The sequence below is a fragment of the Protobothrops mucrosquamatus genome, unplaced genomic scaffold, assembly GCF_001527695.2.
Source record: "Protobothrops mucrosquamatus isolate PMUCROS unplaced genomic scaffold, P.Mucros_1.0 scaffold906, whole genome shotgun sequence".
NCBI lineage: Eukaryota > Metazoa > Chordata > Lepidosauria > Squamata > Viperidae > Protobothrops > Protobothrops mucrosquamatus.
This window is the reverse complement of record NW_015387158.1, coordinates 88,491-107,151: the sequence shown is the minus strand read 5'-3', so window position 1 is coordinate 107,151 and position 18,661 is coordinate 88,491. Positions and strand designations below refer to the sequence as shown.

General features: G+C 41.3%; 1 protein-coding gene across 1 annotated transcript in view; it reads left to right on the top strand.

The window, feature by feature from the left end:
* Positions 1 to 2,215: 2,215 nt before the first annotated feature.
* Positions 2,216 to 18,661, top strand: part of PDE3A (phosphodiesterase 3A) — a 93,710-nt gene continuing 77,264 nt past the window's right edge. Inside the window, exons 1-2 of the mRNA XM_029284758.1 lie at positions 2,216 to 2,261; positions 2,328 to 2,392. Coding sequence (XP_029140591.1) covers positions 2,216 to 2,261; positions 2,328 to 2,392 — 111 coding nt within the window. The remainder of the gene's footprint in view (positions 2,262 to 2,327; positions 2,393 to 18,661) is intronic.

Below are 18,661 nucleotides of genomic sequence, written 5' to 3'. Positions count from 1 at the left end.
GCCTAGAGCAGGGGTAGGCAACCTTGGCTCTTTTATGACTCGTGGACTTCAACTCCCAGAATTCCTGAGCCAGCCATGCTGAGGGGAAAGGGAGAGGTTTCTAAGCTGAGCCATGCTGGCTCAGGAATTCTGGGAGTTGAAGTCCACGAGTCATAAAAGAGCCAAGGTTGCCTACCCCTGGCCTAGAGAGTATCTTTGAATTTCTTGCTCTTCACTATCCAGTCCTCACTAGCTCTCTTCCGTTCAGCTCAGTCCCAGGAAAAAAACCAAGTGGGATCTCCTCCCAAGGGAAAAATCAGGCAGCCAGGAAAACCTTCAAATGATGGGGGGAGGGGGGGAGATGTGAAAGAAAACAGAAAACCATAAACTCAAAAACACCATCAGGAGAAATTTGAAAGAAAATTTCAAGTGCAGGTAGTCCTCAACGTACGACCACAATTCAGCCCAAAATTTCCATCGCTAGGCGAGACCGTTGTTAAGTGAGCCTTGGCCCATTTCCTTGCCACAATTGTTAACTGAATCGCTGTAGATGTTAAATAAGTAACATGGTTGTTAAGTGAATCTGGCATCCCCATTGACTTTGCTTATCAGAAGGTGAATGAAGGTGATTGCGTGACCCCGGGACACTGCAACCGTCATAAATATGAGTCAGTTGCCAAGCATCTGAATTTTGATCCTGGGGATTCTGCATGAAAAATGGTCACAAGCCACTTTTTCCAGTAACGTCGTAACGTTGAGCGGTCACTAAATGAACTGCTGTAAGTCGAGGACTTATCTGGATTGTAAAGCTTCCTTGGGTGGTGGCAAGAGATGGAGAAGAGGAAGGGAGATGAAAAATAATTTAAAAATTGTTCTGCTTCTACTGAGGGCCAGGTGGAAAAAAGATGAGTGAGGCCAGGCCTTGAGTAACCGAGATAGGGATAGCAGCCAGAAATGCTCTTCTGAGATCAGAGGTTGGTCTGAACACGAATTAGGAAAGTTTAAAGATTTGCCTCTCAGGTGTCTTAAATTTTATTTTTAAAACACAGCTTTGGGAAAGCTTCCCTGCCATTGCTTGCCTGTTCAAGGAGAGACGGATGGATTGAATGACACAGGCCAGCAGCCCTCAGTATTAGAACTGTGTAGTTCAGCACCAGGGAGAGAGACCCTTCCCTCAATATATCGGTGGCACTCTGTCCTCTTGACACAGTATATTGTGAGATCCTTTCAAGAGATCTTTGTCGTGGTCCAATCATCTTCAAAGAAATAAGTGCTGGAGAGCACGTTTGGAGCATCTAAAATAGGTGGATAGCTGCTGCGCATTTCCCCAGGGCAGGGGTAGGCAACCTTGGCTCTTTTATGACTCGTGGACTTCAACTCCCAGAATTCCTGAGCCAGCTATGCTGAGGGGAAAGGGAGAGATTTCAAGCTGAGCCATGGTGGCTCAGGAATTCTGGGAGTTGAAGTCCACGAGTCATAAAGCGGCCTAGGCCAGACGTAGGTAACCTTGGCTCTTTTATGACTCGTAGACTTCAACTCCCAGAATTCCTGAGCCAGCCATGCTGAGGGGAAAGGGAGAGGTTTCCAAGCTGAGCCATGCTGGCTCAGGAATTCTGGGAGTTGAAGTCCACGAGTCATAAAAGAGCCAAGGTTGCCTACCTCTGCCCCAGGGGATGGAGAAATTTTCTCAAATTCTCTGGGGAGAGGGGAGCAGGTAGTTCCCCCCCTGGGAAGAGCTCATTTTCACTGTCTTCCCTTGTGTCCCTAACCCCATTAATCAAAGTATATAAAGCTAAGGTTACCCCTATGCTCTTGTATGGAGCAGAAGTTTGAGGTCTACATTCTACTACAGTATTAGAACAAACACACTCCCAGCACTTGAGATGTATTTTGGGTATTGATCTAAGGCAGGGGTAGGCAACCTTGGCTCTTTTATGACTCGTGGACTTCAGATTCTGAGAAAGTAGTTGCATTCTGATCAATGTCAGAAGTGTATTGGTGCTTTATTTGTACTTCTTGTTCCCCCGCGAAAAGGAATAAATGCAAGGTGCTGATTAATTTGGCCAATTGATTGAGATCAAGCGGTGGAGAGGCCAGGCTGTGGCTTGCTGAGTGATACACTATGGTTGGTTGAATGTGAACAGGATGGACCAAAAATAGAAAGTACTTAGCAGTAAATACTTCAGGGGTGCAGATATAAATAGATGAGATATATAGATCAGGGCAAAAGTGAGAGATGGTGACAGGCCAGAGGAAATTGTTTGTGAAGAATGTTGAAGGAGGTGCGTTGGGGAGTGAAGACCATCCTTTTCTGAAAGGTCTTTGAATACCCCCTGTGCTACTGGCAGGTATTGGGAGCTTTGTAGTGGCTCCTGGAGGTGACAAGATGTCTTCAGGGTGGCTTGAGCAGAAAGTATGTCTCGTAGACGAGACCGAGCCGAGAGTTGAATGAATCAGTGCTGTTGATTGGGTAGACAGAAGTAGCAGAAGTGAGACCATTAATTGTTTGGTTTAACACTAGGCTGGAATTATCAGATGAGATTCTATAACTAGAGCAGGGGTCTCCAAATCTGACCACTTTAAGACTTGTGGACTTCAACTCCCAGAATTCTGGGAGTTAAACTCCACAACTCTTAAGGTAGCCAAGTTTGGAGACCCCTGGACTAGAGGAAGGGATGACCTGCTCAGGTGAAATTGATACCCACTCATTCACTTACTTCAGAGGCCTCCCCTCCCCCGACTCCATAAAACTCTTGGGGAGCTCACAACATTAAAACTAAAGAAAACAATAAAACAGTGTGTGTCCATTAACCTTCTAGACCGGCTTAGAAAGTTTGGAGATGTGGTTCTTCTCTTTCCTCCAGACTCCGTTCTAGTCACTGTTGGGGGAAGATCAAGTCTTAAGTCCCTGTTTTGCACACTGCTGGCTCATATCTAAGTGATTGTCCACTAGGACTCCGAGGTCCCTCTCACAGTTACTACTATGGCTAACCCAGCCTTTCCTAACCGTGCTAGGAAGTGTATTGGGGCCAGGGCTCCTCAAATGCCCCATGAGAATAGTGAACACTGGAACTACACCATGTTTTTTTTGTGTAGACCTTGATGGCCTTTTGCAGGCTCCAGTGCTTCTGTGGCACTCATCCTTCGTCAGCCAGTTTCTTCGGATGCAGGGAGAGCAGCAAAGTGCCACTGAACGCTTTTTATACTCCCGTATGTCCCCAATTATTGTCCCTAATTGATGCTAAAGGCTTCATCATTTAGCTGCCTTTGCACTTTGGAAAGAAAAATGGGGTGGAGAGGGGGGGTGTCCTGGGTGATCGTTCTGCAGCTCAGTGAAAGGGCATTGAATAAACAAACCTTTTTCACAAGTGTCTTTTTGTAAACGAATTTAGTTCACATCTGGAAATGTCCTTTTTTAGCCGTTGTGATTTATTTGCCTTTCCATACATTTCAGCTTTATTGTTCTTTTTTTATCCCCCCCCTTCCTTCTCCTCCACCCACCCCTCCTCTCTTTCTTCTCTCTATCTTTGTTCCATTGCTTTGCTCTAAAAACACCCCGGTGATTTTGAGTGGGCTGGTCTACAGCTAGCAAAATTGATAGCCATTTAATTTGGTCTTCAGCTAGCAGACTGGGGCAAAAGAACACGACACCAGCAGAGTTTATTTCTAGTATGAACTTCCGAAATATTCTTTATCAGATTGGACTCCTGGAGCTTTATCGGAGACAGTGTGAAGGAAGCCATTAATTCTTCCAAATTTATTACATCCATTTCTTAACCAAGCTAAAGTCTTAATCTTTGCATTGCTCCGACAAAACGTTCTTTTTAAATTCAGCATCCTACCCATTTTCAATAGCTTGAATGGTTTTTCCCTTTTTATTTAAGCGCTTGCAACTTAAATAAAGCTTGTGACTTGAACTAAACTAAAAAAACATGTGTCAAGCCAAGGGAATTTGATTGACCATTGTGGCTGATTTAGGGTCTCAAAAGAGGCTGGCCGATCAGTTAATCAGGATATTTTCAACCCTGCCCACTATTTAAAAAGAAATTGAGCATTGTCGAGACATTGCATAATACATATATGGGTAGAACATTACCAAATAAAATAAAATCAGTACAGAAACAGAAATTAAAGCAAAAGTCTTAACATTCAGCAGAAAGGATAAAGCGTGCTTAATAGGTTTGAGATGCTTGGGTACATTAAATAAAAAACAACAACAGCTTTATCTTGGCACTGAAATGCTAAGTTAGCCTTTTCAGGGATGGCATGTCATGACCATAATGTTGCTTAGCCTTAGAACATAGAACATAAAATTATATGATTAGAAGGGACCTTGGAGGTCTTCTAATTCAACTCCCTGTTTAAGCAGGAGATCCTATATCATTCCAGACAAACGGTTGTCCAGTCTCTTCTTGAAAAACTCCATTGATGGAGGAGCACCTGCAATTCTTGGAGAAAAGCTGTTCCACTGATTAATTGGTGTCACTTTCAGGAAATTTCTAGGTCAGGGGTAGGCAACCTTGGCTCTTTTATGACTCATGGACTTCAACTCCCAGAATTCCTGAGCCAGCATGGCTCAGCTTGGAATCCTCTCCCTTTCCCCTCAGCACGGCTGGCTCAGGAATTCTGGGAGTTGAAGTCCACGAGTCATAAAAGGGCCAAGGTTGCCTACCCCTGTTCTAGGTTGTATCTCTTTTTGATATGCTTCCATCCATTATTTTAATGATCTTTTAATCTTTAATAATCTACTAATATGCCAATCAGCTGATTAAGTTGCCTTTGCCTATTGAGTCCTAGAAAGTACAGTATTTGAGGGATCACCACACCATGCTACAGCAGCTATTCTGAGGCTGGGATCTTCCAGATTGCTGTGACTTTAATTCCCAAAATGTATTCAGCTGATCTGAATCCTAATGAACACATTGATCTAAGATGGATCCTGTTATTTACTTTTGTCTCTTTAATTCAGGCGTCTTCAAACTTGGCCCTTTTATGACTTGTGGACTTCAACTCCCAGAATTCCTCAGCCTGGCTGAGGAATTCTGAGAGTTGAAGTCCACAAGTCATAAAAGGGCCAAGTCTGAAGACCCCTGACCTAATTCATTTTAAAGAGAGGAAGGAAATCAGAGATTTATATGGAGGGAATGCATGGAGATCAGGCAGGAGGGGGAAGAAGAGAAAGATGGGAGAAGATGGAGAGGGAGAAGTTCATGTGAAACAAAACAAAAATGACCCCTGGATAACTGGTTAGAATGACAGTTAGGACAAAATTGATGACTAAAGAACTCTTCTATTTTGGCTTGGGCAATCAATCAATCAGTCAAACAAACAAACTGTTAGAAATTGAATCTGTGGGTGTATTTGCAAACAATTGGTTGAGCGCAATGTAGGACCTTGTCTTAACATTTGCTGCCAAAAAATAAAATAAAAAATCATTTCTTCCTCCAAATGTTTCTGGGTTTCTTTTCTCACCCCTGCAGGAACTCTGATTTCACCCAAAGTCAAACACAGTTTACATCTTGGAAATAGGCTGAAAAGGTCATAACGCTGCCATGAGAAAAGTCCTAAAATATGTAGTCTTCTCCTCTCCCCCCCCCCTTCCTTTTCTCCCTGCTATCTTCCAGCACCAAACATGATCTCATCTTGTGGCTTTATTTGGAATGGAGATCACTGTTAGAAGCCTGAAAAAAAAAATTCTTCACCACGAAACACACAAAAGATTGTGTTCCCAATTTGTGCTGTTTCCCATGAACTGCTCTGCCGGAGCATGACTTATTTTCTTAACAAAATAAGAGAGTTGGAAGGGACCTTGGAGGTCTTCTACTCCGACCCCCTGCTCCAGCAGGAGGCCCTGTATCATTTCAGTCAAATGGCTGTCCAGTCTCATCTTAAAAACCTCCAGTAATGGAGCACCCACATCTTTGAAGGCCTGGCAGATAACTGGTAGAGGACATAGAGAATGGCCTTGAAGTACAGAAGGAAAAGCTGTTACCAAGCAACCGTCAAACAAGCAAAGTTTGAGTCTATTCCAAGAAACTGGTTTGAGTAAGCATCTCACAAAGACCCCTCCCTAATTCATACGAAGATAACATGAGAGAGGAGGGCAGCCTGTTCAGACTCTCAGGATTTGATTACTCTAGATATTCTAATCAAAGTAGTTTTAGACGTACATGGCACTGGTTTCTTAGTCTAATCCAGGGGTAGGCAATCTTGGCTCTTTTATGATTCGTGGACTTCAACTCCCAGAATTCCTGAGTCCACGACTCATAAAAGAGCCAAGGTTGCCTACCCCTGGTCTAGTCTACTCTATAAGGCTGACCACAAACACATTTTTCACCCTCTGAATTCAGCTGTGTGAAATCATTGCTCTTTCTCCCTCCTCCTCATCCTTACGGAGTTATTCTTTTATGGAATTTTGCTGCCAATAAGCCTTGGTATGTGAACCATAAATATGAATGGACTTGGTCAAATATTTCATGAATGGCTTTTATTAAAATGAGGTTTCAGTATAGTTTACAAACATACCATGTTCAATTCCAGCTAGGATTCCTTGCCTTCGAAAGTTGTCTGGAAATTCACATTGGTTTCCTTTGACCTTCCAGAATTTTGGCTCCATCCCAAACCTTGACTATACATCACGGCTTTAATTCAGTAGATACTGGTAATGGACTACATGTTCAGGGTGTGGCCAGAATTCAGCATTTTGCAAAATAAAAAAAAAATGGTTTGACAAAAGGCAAAGCGTCTGCCAGATTTTATGAAAACATGCTTGTCAAGGGAAAACTGCAGTACAATTCAGCGCAATGCAATGAAATGGAAGACATATGGATGCTAAAGTTTGTTACTATGAGTTATTAAAGAATTTCCAAACAAAAGCAACTTTGCCAGAACTTTTGGTTAACATCAGCAGCTCTGAATGGGGGTTGTTTTTTTTTTTAAAAAAAATTCTTCTTGGTTGGAGAAAGATTTCCAAAGTGGAACAACTTTTAAGAGCAAAGTTGCAAGATCAGGAGATCAGATAAAGGACCTTTTGGTTTTGTTTCAGCAATTAGTACAGTGTGCACCATTTGTAATAGATTTGGCAACAACTCATTTAAAGAGGTTGCTGTCATGGCTGTTAGCAAATGTTTATTATGTTAGTGTAAGCAGGAGTTATAGACTATTGTACCGAATTATTTGCTTTTGATTTGCTAAAAAAAAATATCTAGGACTTGACTTTGTAACTGACTTACAAATGGATGATAGAACTATGGAGCCTTATAAAATGTCCACAGTCCAGTACAACGTAAATTTAGATTTTAAGAACACTGTTTTATAATTAATGCTTTGCCCAAATTGGTGAGGCAATTTCTTAAAAAGTACTTGTGAGGAAATACTTTGACTTTTCTATTTTATTCTGAGGAAAGCTTGAGAATTTGTTTTAAATTTCTCTTTGCATTTGTGGATATGGAAATGCAGCAGGTAACAATATTATTATTGTTGTTGTTGTTGTTGCTGCTGCTGTTGTTGGTTGCACAATCAGCCAGATGTTTAAATTGGACCTGGGATAGGCAGATTTGCATGTTTTATGGTGTTAAAGATACCATTGCAGGATGTAAGCTTTTCCAAGTAAGGCTGTCTTTTGCAATTGACTTATGGTGATTTTGTAACTATTATGCTTATACTGGTAAATGCCATTCCATAACTCCGAAATTCCCTTACATGTTACCCAATCTTGAAGGGGGGGGGGAAATCCAAGGTGAAATTCCTCTTGGAGTCTAATAGTAGAGGGGGGAGACCCAGGGAGGTGGCAGACTTATCAGGAGTATACAGTAAAATTTCTAATATTTCCACATACTCCTTGTTTGTTAGGCTTCATACCAACACTGACAATGAATCTCTGCTTTCCAGAAACAAAGCCCTGCATTTAGGGACTAATGGCAGAAGCTTCAGAGTCATGATTCAGCTAGTTAAATTGCTTTGCTGCAGACAAGAAAGTCAGATTAACAGAAGAACAGAAGAACAGATTGGAAGGGGTCTAGGAGGTCTTCTAGTCCAACTCCCTGCTCAAGCAGGAAACCCTATATACCAAGGGGGTGTCCAGTCTCTTCTTAAAAGCCTCCAGTGTTGGGCCACCCACAACTTCTGGAGGCAAGTTGTGCCACTGATTAATTGTTCTCACTGTCAGGAAATTTCTCCTTAGTTCTAGGTTGGTTCTCTCCTTGATGAGTTTCCATCCGTTGCTTCTTGTCTTGCCTTCAAATGCTTTGGAGAATAGCTTGACTCCCTCTTCTTTGTGGCAACCCCTGAGATATTGGAACACTATCTGTCATGTCACCCCCTAGCCCTTCTTTTCACTAGACTGTGTATGCAGAATAGCTGCCTTCTGTAAAACACAACATCAAGCCCTCTCTTATGTGTGTGTATGTGCACACAACACATGTATATGTTTCCCAGCTCCAAGGTTTACAGTAAATCCTGGGCTTTTTTTCTTCCTGTTCTTTGGAGTTAATGGACATTGGGCTGTGTTTCCCCCCCCCCCCCAGCTTTTGAGAGTTGGGTAGATCCGTGTTCCATGTTTACGTGATAGTTCTGCCCAGCCTGAAAAGTATTGGTTCCCTCTTGTCAAACCTCAATATTCCACTTAACCAACATAAATAAATCAAAGACATCACATTCCATTCATGAGCATTTCGCCAACAGTATTTTGTCCTTTACAAAATACTCCACCAAAGCTGAACATGCATAGACAAAAATAAGAGGCGGTCTTGGAACTACAACAGTTAAGTCATTGCAGTAGTTATGGAGGTCACCACGTGACCCCGCCCAATTTTATGATCTTTTTTTGCAACGGTCATAAAATTGAAAATCTGACAGTTATTTTATCCACTAGGGACTTCTAGCTGAAAAGCAGAAATAAATGCAGGAAAATGGCAAAAAACGACGTATTATTTTTGCTGCCTTCCTTTTTCATTGTTTATTTTATTGCTCTGTTATTTTACTTCTGTTTACACTCTTTTCATTTTCTTCCTTTTTATTACTGTAAGCCACCTAGAGTAGCTCCAGAGCAAAATAGGTGGCAAATAAATAAAACAAATAAATAAATAAATATAAAAATTGTGATCAGGTCACCATGGGACACAGCAAATGGCCCTAACGGTGATTTTGATAGTGGCATACTTTCCGTACGTGTAGGCATATCCCTTGATTTATAGATAAACAGATTTGCATGTATGCAGATATAGTACAAATTAATAGCGGTAGTAGTAGCATCAAATGCTGCTACAGCAGTTACTCCTATTCTCTTGTTTTTCTGTAGATCATGGGATATTCTGAATTGGATCACAAACGAGGACCAAGAGGATCTCAGGTCAGATTTTTAAAAGATTTTTCTGCACCTGGCTAATTAAGGATTAAAGAGTGTTATGTATTTTGAGGCCAACCTTGTGCGCAGCTATCCATTGCCTCTGAATTATGGTTATTAAATACCCATCTAGGTTTGCCTTTTAATAGATTTTCATGGTCATCAACATTGATATTTATTATTTTTATCCCTCTGCTGTTGTTTTCCTTCATTTATATAGGATCAGTGTACAGCAGTGTTTTTCAAACTTGGCAATTTTAAACTATGTGGACTTCAACTCCCAGAATTCCCCAGTCGTTAGGAATCTCAGCTTTTTCATTTATTAGATTGGCAGAATTCGATCAAATGGCCAAGTTACTCATCCTCATTCTCTTGCTAAGAATATTTGTGAATTGCAGTAACCACAAATACATCCAGTGGATATATTTGAACTCGGGGGCAAATCACTGAGGTTAGGGGTTAGAATTCCTACATATTTCAAGCAACCCTCAGCTTCCTTTACTCCCCATTGTTTCTAAATGGAAACAGTGCTATAAAAAAATCATATGGTTAAAGCCTAATATTCATGCTTTGAGTGCAAATACTCTGACTTTGGAACAACTCTGATTTGGGCACTTAGTCTCTGTGTTGGTGATGTTTGTATTTATTGATACGGGCCATGAGTAATTATAGGATCTGCCAAGCTTCCAAGGCAAGATCCCATTTGAACTTCATTGTGAAAACTGTTGGAAAAAATAATCTATCACCTTATTGTTGTGATCCACCCTGCTGGCTCCTGAGTAATGTCTTTTATGTAAGGCTGCAGCTATTGTAGACTTCAGTGGTATGGTGGAGGTTTGGAGGAACCCATGATTAAAATTCAGTTTTGATCTCACTTGATCAACATTTAAATCTAAGTTTCTAAGATTCAAAGCTTGACAGTGATAGAAACATGATCAAGGAATATCTGTCTCTTCTGAATAATTTTAAATCTCCCAAGCCAAACCAAGTACATTTTAGGGTACGGAGAAAACTAGCTAGTATTCCTATCCATCTTACGTATCATCTTTGAGAAATTATGGAAAACTGATAATATGCCAGAAACCTAGAGAAGAAACTATTGTATCTATCTAATTAAAAAAAATCAGGGATCTATTGATCAGTCAATATGGGGTCAGTACCTTGGAAGTTTCCAGAACAAATTATAATGAGATCGTATTGATGCATCTTGGAAAGTATCATGTTAATTATTTAAAAAGCAGCATGGATGTTGTTTTTTTAAATCTTATCAGTTTTTCATACCATAAGGAACAATTGTTCTACTTTATTATATTTGGAGAGATCTTCTCCTAGTATTATGACCAGTTCTAGGCAGCACTCTTTAAGGAGTCAGAGGAATTAGAACAGGTTCAGAAAAGAACAAGGATGATCATAAATTAAGTAATGGGCATGTTAAGACTTCAAAAAAAAAATGGGTGGGATTGGATAGCATCTTTCAAGTACTTAAGAGACTGTCACACAGAAGGTTAATGCCAGTTTAATGTCTTATTCTAAATTACATGATATAGCATAATGCAGGGGTGTCAAACTCGCAACGTCACGTGACGTGCCACGACGTATCACAACTTTTTTTTCCATTGCTGGCAATAGGGTGGGCGCGGTTTTGCCATGACGCATCTGGCCCGCAGGCTGGCAGTTTGACACCCCTGGCATAATGGATATAAGTTAAAAAAACAACAACACCCTACGTAACAGTACAGGTAATTCTGAAGTTAATGACCGTATTGCAGTGTTTCTCAACCTTGGCAACTTTAAGATGGGTGGACTTCAACTCCCAGAATTCCCAGCCAGATATGCTATTTAGGGAATTCTGGGAGTTGAAGTCCACACATCTCAAAATTGCCAAGGTTGAGAAACACTGCCGTATTGGAACTGCTCACCTTGGTCATAACTCATGACAGTTGTAAAGCCAGTCGGTCATGTGATCTTACAATTTTATAATCTTTTTTGCCCTGGTCGTTAAGTAAACTCTGTGGTCATTAAGTCATAGTTTGCTGTGGGCCAGGTTGGCCGAAATCTGGAAGTAAATGCCAGCTTTCAGCAAATTTGTCATAAAATGTGGTCATGTGACTGCAGGTTACTTCAATCAGCTGTAAATATGTGGTCATGTGATGGCAGGGGAGAAATACCAGAACTTCAACTCCAGGTCATAAGTACTCCTCAGGTAGGTGTGTTGGAATCTTAAAGTGTCATTAAGTGACTGATCGTAAATCAAAGACCCTTTGTAAGAACAGCAGGACTATAACTCAGAGAACTGGGGGGGGGGGACTCTCTGCATCGGATGTATTCAGTCAGCAACTATAGAGCTATTTCTCATACATGGTTTAAACTGAGTTTCTGCTCCAAGCAAGGGGTTCGATTCAGTGGCCTAAGTATCCTTTTCTAAATACGTTGAATTTGCATTCTTTCTTTCATATACATAATAATTTTCTTCTTGTATCACTTACACCTTGGAAAGAATGTTTTTAGATCTTAGACTCGCAGGGGTAGACAACCTTGGCTCTTTTATGACTCATGGACTTCAACTCCCAGAATTCCTGAGCCAGCATGGCTCAGCATGGAAACCTCTCCCTTTCCCCTCAGCATGGCTAGCTCAGGAATTCTGGGAGTTGAAGTCCACGAGTCATAAAAGAGCCAAGGTTGACTACCTCTGTCTTAGAGCATCTAACCAAGAAGTTGCACTTCAGTTTGTGTACGTTTGCTCTAGAGGCTAACCTCAAGTTAAGGGACACCATGGTTATCTTTTTCTTTTGGGCAGCTGGCTGAATGATTAGCAGCCTGGGTTTATTCACAGGTTATTAATTTTGGCTTGTGAAAGTTGGAACTTGGCTTGTTTGTCTGAGCAGGTTTACTAAAACATCAAGCAAAAACGTCTTGCCCGGGAAGTAAAGATAGAAATATATTTCCCCTGGTACAAAAGATGCAACTAAGATTAGCCTATTGATTCCAAGAATTACAGTCCAGGCCCTCTACATCTCAGAAGCAGCAACAAAAAAGCATTGTGTGAAGTGTTGTGAGAATCACTTGGATAAATTAGAGCACTACAGCTGTAAAGGTCAAATATCTTAGTCTTGGGGAAGCCAGATTTACTTAACAACTACCGTGCAATAATAACAACTGCAATAATTTGCTTTTCTTGCGGCAAGAAAAGTCGTAAAATGGGGCAAAACTCACTTAATAACTGTCTTGTTTAGAAACAAAAATGTTGGACTCAGTTATGGTCGTAAGGCGGGGACCGCCTGTACTTGGCTTCCCACCTATTGTAAATTACTCTTCTCCTCTCCTCCTCCCATCCCCCATTGAGGAACAGCTTATCATCATGTAGAACAGGGGTCTTCAAACTTGGCCCTCTTATGACTTGTGGACTTCAACTCCCAGAATTCTTCAGCCAGGCACGCGTGCCTGGCTGAAGAATTCTGGGAGTTGAAGTCCACAAGTCATAAGAGGGCCAAGTTTGAAGACCCCTGACGTAGAAGAACATTTTATTCTGCACTTTTCCTCCAGGTTGTGATGCAAGGCGACGAATTTCTTTTTCTTTTGTTGAAAGACCAGATTGGTTGGTTTGGCAGGGTTCCCCCCCACCTTGGAAAGATCTAAAAAACCACCACCACCATCCTCATCATTGAACCAGTTTATTGGGTGTGCCATATCGACAGGGTATATTAGCTGCTGCATTTCTGGGGTGGGGTGGGGGTTGCTGAGTGGGTGGCAAGGTGTAACCCTGAATCTACAGGGAACGAGAATTCCTTCTTTTCTCATTTTCCATGAGATGATGGTCAGAAAAAACGGGAACGGGTCCTGTGGGTCCGAGGTATTCTAATTCATTTTAAATGTAAAAGAGCTCTCCATTATATATAGCAGAGATGGTATAATTTACTTTTCCCGTTCCTAAGCAACAGCTATTTTCAATTTGAGTGCGTCTGGTGTTGTCTACCTACTTTATGTTTCTATGAGGCAATTCATTAGTGGATATTTTCCCCCACCTCCAACCTTCACACACACACACACACCCCGCCACATGCACTTTCTCTGTGGTCCCTGCTTTTTGTTGAGCGATCAAGACTTCCAAATTGGTGAAGAGCATGGAGTAAAATCCCATTGCTCCATTCTCTTCCTCGTGATACATTTACAAAAAGGAAACTTCTGGCTCCTTGAACTCAACCTGAGCAATGGATTGAGAATAACTCCTTCACCGTTAGACTGAAAGTCTTCGGAGTAGAAGTTCTCCTAAGCAAAACAGGAACCATGAAACGTAGATCTATGGTCTTGGCGAAATGCCGATGGGAATCCATTCCAACCACTGGACAGGTAGGGTGGCTTCATGTTATCATTTCACCTCGGCAGTTGAGAGCTCCAGAGATCGGAATTTGAAGCCAGAATTGCCATAGATCGATCTCTTGTGCTTACAATTAAGGGTGCAGGATCATCACTGCTTTTAGAGCCTGTCAATCTACTTGTTCAGGTTTGGGGTTTTTAACAGTACAGTTTTTGACTTGTGCAACAGAAGGAAGGAATTCATTTTCTACCTACGAAAAAGAAACACAGCAAGAGCGCTCTTCACAATGCAAGCAGTAACGTTCATTGCAAGGTTTTAAAAGCAGGCGCCAGTGAGAATTGCGGACAGCTGAAAAGTAGTTTAATCGTTTAGATTTTCTAAGTGGTCTTTGGCAAGAAACCCCAGATTGAGTTGTAAATTCAATGTATAAATAATTGCAGGTTGATCTCAATAACGAATGGCTTAGGTGTGCCTGAGCATCCAGAAGAGTTTGTTGAAAGGCAGAGAACATTTGTTTCTTTAAAATATTATCATAATCCTCACAATAATAATCGTACTCTTAAATCAGATTACTGGTTGCAATAACAGAACAGACTTTACTGTATAGGCGTTACACTACTGCTGCAAATCCTAAATCTTTGGTTGCCCACTTCCTTCGATAATTGGTGTTAACAGCTAAGACGAATGCTGATATATTTTGCTTTCAGTTCTTGTACAGAATAAAAATGGGGCTATGGCTGCAGAAAGCTTTGATCTGAAATATTTTTATATGGCGCTATAGACTGTGCCATTTTTGTTAAGAGTAGCGCGAAGTGCAGAATGCAACTGTTAAGAGTGGAAATATTAGAGTAGAATAATTTTATATATTAACAAAGAAAGAGAAAACAGTCTCTGCTGGATGCAACTCTTCCTTCCTTCCTTCCTTCCTTCCTTCCTTCCTTCCTTCCTCCCTCCCTCCCTCCCTCCCTCCCTCCCTTCCTTCCTTCCTTCCTTCCTTCCTCCCTCCCTCCCTCACAATTAAACTTTTATTTCCAACTCCATATCATTAAATTAATATTGAATTACAGCTTCCTGATTTTGATGTAATAGGACACCGGTGTTTGGATTTTAATAACCAATGGATTATTCATTTGCCCAAATCAACCCAGTGTCAAATGATAAGAATCAGCTTCTGTGTCACAGCCACTGCCATTAACAATTCTTTGGTAAAGCACTTAATTCAATTGATGGGAGGGTAAAAGATATTTCAGCCCACAGAAGGAGGGAGGGTGTGAAAAATGTTTTCAGAAGAGACCATCCCTAGTTTTTGAGAGAGTAAAAAGAAAGGAGGAGAGACATAATTCAAATCTTCTAGGATTCTGTTAATATAATCTTACAGTAAAGATGGAGCTAATACTCCAGATAAAGTTTCTTAACAGAATAACATAGTTGGATGTGAACTTGGAGGTCTTCTAGTCCAAGCCCCAGGCAGAAAACCCCATATCATTTCAGACAAATGGTTGTCCACCCACAACTTCAGGAGGCAGGTTGTTCCACTGATTAATTGTTCTCACTGTTAGGAAATTTCTCCTTAGTTCTAGGGTGGTTCTCTCTTTGATCAGTTTCCATCCATTGCTTCTTGTCCTGCCTTTAGGTGCTTTGGAGAATAGCTTGACTCCCTCTTCTCTGTGGCAGCCCCTGAGATATTGGAACACTGCTATCATGTCACCCCTAGTCCTTCTTTTCATTAAACTAGACATACCCAATTCCTGCAACCATTCTTCATATATTTTAGCCTCCAATCTCCTAATCATTTTTGTTCCTCTTCTCTGTACTCTTTCTACAGTCTCAACATCCTTTTTACATTGTGGTGACCAAAACTGGATGCAGTATTCCAAGTTTGGCCTTACCAAGCCATTGTAAAGTGGTATTAACACTTCATGAGATCTTGATTCTGTCCCTCTGTTAATGCAGCCTAGAACTGTGTTGGCTTTTTTGGCAGCTGCAGCACACTTCTACATTAGAAGCTAGGGATTTAAAGTAAAATTTCCATTCTTGATCTGGCTTGTTCTTTCTGTGGATGGGAGTATTCCATATCCTCTCTTCCATCTAAAACAATTTGAAGTTGTTCTTTTTTTAAATTCTGAGAATGACTCCAGGGAGGAGGGCATCTTGCTGATTGATCTTCCCAGGTCATGTGGAGAAATAAATAAGTCTTGGAAATTTGCAAACGTGGAGCTTTCTGATTGTTCTCAAGCAGCGCCAAACTTGCTCAGAAGTTGTGTAAAAAAGCTTTTTCTTGTTAAGCACCTAGTGTGGCCTCAAGACAGAACAACAGAATTGGAAAGGACCTTGAAGGTGTTCTAGTCCAGGGGTAGTCAACCATGCTGGCTCAGGAATTCTGGGAATTGAAGTCCACGAATCATAAAAGAGCCAAGGTTGACTACCCCTGTTCTAGTCCAACCCCCTGCTCAAGCAGGAGATGCAATACCATTTCTGACATGTGGTTGTCTTCTCTTAAGAGGCTCCTGTGATGGAGCACCCACTACTTCTAAAGACAAGCTGTCCACTGGTTGTCTATGGAGATTCTCAACCATCCAGGTCATAGTTACCCCAAAGATGCTTTTTCAGGAGGCAACTGGACTTTCTTGCTTTTCTTTGAAGATGTTTCACTTCTCATCCAAGAAGCTTCTTCAGCTCTGACTCTCTTCCACTGGTTTATTGTTCTCACTGATAGGAAGTTTCTCCTTAAATTCCAGGTTGCTTCTGTCCTTAATTTCCATCCATTGTTTCTTGTCCTGCCCTCTGGTGCTTTGGCAAATACGTTGACCCCCCCTCTTCTTTGTGGCAGCCCCTCAAATACTGGAACACTGCTATCATCTCACCCTTAGTCCTTTTTTACAATAAGCATTTTTTACAGGTTTTTTACACCAGATTTTTGAAAATGCGGACAAAAAAAAAACCTTTGACGCTAGAGATTGGGGGGGGGGATTTTATATGTTATATTGTAACCCAAAGTCCCTATTTTGTACTCTGGCGTCAGTGTAAGAGTCAAAGTCATTTATCATTTGAAGTTTACATTATCCAGTTGTTGGGGGATCGCTGTCTGACAGCCACAAAATGCCTCCAACCATATTGAGCAAAACCATCATCAGCATCAAAAAAGAGCCCTGAATTTTTCATTAGCTTTAAAAAAAAAAAAACTTCCTAAATTGACCTAGATAGGGGAGAGTATAAATTTGAGAAGTTTGAAAAACTGAAAACGCAGAGTCTGAAAATGATATATATATATACCCATCCTTATGACATACATCTGGTGCTCAGCTTATGATCATTTGTCTAGCAACTGTTTGAAAGTACAGTGGTGCTGAAAAATGTGATTTATGAACAGTCCTCACAGTCACAGCATCCCTCTGGACGTTTTAATTGTGATTTGGGCACTTGGCAACCCGCATGTATTTGCAACAGCTGCAGCATCCTGGGGTCACATGATCACCATTTGTGATCTTCCCAGCAAGTTTCCAACCAGGAAAGCAATGGGGAAGCCGAATTTACTTAATGACCGCATGATCCACTTAACAACTATGGCAAAAAAGTTGTAAAATCAGATGCAGTCACATGATGATTCGCTCAATGATTGCATCACTTAGCAATGGAGGTCATGATCCCATTTGGGCTCGTGAGTTGAGGACTACGTGTCCAAATTGCAAAATTTACTCCAGTGTGGATGGATGTTGTTTGAAATTACCCACTGCTTAGTTGACAGTTGAATGGAAATCCCCAAATACGAAGGGGGGACTGTTGCTGAAAATTTCTGGGAACTGACATCTGGAGGGCATCTTAAGTTGGGGAAGATCTCGCTGAAAGCCTATCCATCAAATTAATTTTCCTGGATTAATTAATCTGGGTGCTGGAGTAGCTTCCTTTACAGAAAGGCCAAAGCAATTCCAGCACTCAAATTAACGAGGGAAGATTTACAGCAATTCAGCCTTCCTGTATGGTATGGAAAATATGAATGAAGGCACTTTTTCCCACCCACCCACAAAGCTAGAATGCAAGGTCATCCATTAAAAGTAAATGTGGGGCAATCTGGAGCCAATTCAAGAAAATATTTCTTTTCATACAATTCTACAGTTGAACCGTAGCATTTATTGCCGTCAGATGTGAAGTTGGCCCCCAGTTTGGATGGTTTTTAAAAGGGGTCCAGACAGATTCATGGAGGGTCAGAATCTGGTGACCGTTCAGGTAGTTCTCAACTTATGACCACAATTGAGCCCAAGAATTTCTGTTGCTAAGCGAGACATTTGTTGAGTTTTTGCCCTGTTTTACGACTTTTCATGCTACAGTTGTTAAGTGAATCACTGCAGTTGTTAAGTTAGTAACCTGGTTGTTAAGTGAATCTGGCTTCCCCATTGACTTTGTCACAAAAAGTGATCACATGACCCTGGGACACTGCAACAGTCATAAATACGAGCCAGTCGCCAAGCATCTGAAGTTTGATCACGTGACCGTGTGGGGATGCTGCAGTGGTTGTAAGTGTGAAAAATGGCAGCCAGAAGTCATTTTTTTCCAGTGTCGTTGTAACCTCGAACAATCACTAAATCAGGGGTAGGCAACTTTAGCTCTTTTATGACTCGTGGACTTCAACTCCCAGAATTCCTGAGCCAGCCATGCTGAGGGGAAAGGGAGAGGTTTCAATGCTTAGCCATGTTGGCTCAGGAATTCTGGGAGTTGAAGTCCACGAGTCATAAAAGAGCCAAGGTTCCCCACCCCTGCACTAAATGAACTGTCGTAAGTCGAGGACTACCTGTATTCTAGCTCCTGAATCATGAGAGCTGTGTTTTCAGGATCAGCTTCTAGGAAGCAATAAAAAGGAAAAAGACACCACAGTGAGTGCCTTTATCAGACAACTCTATGACTCAGAATGCAGCACTCGAAAAGCCATTGGCCTGATCGAGCCCAAAGGCTCTTATTTAATTTATAGAAGAAAAAGTGCTGATCTTGAAAGCAAACTGGCTTTTGGCTTTAGTTTTTTCGTTCATAGT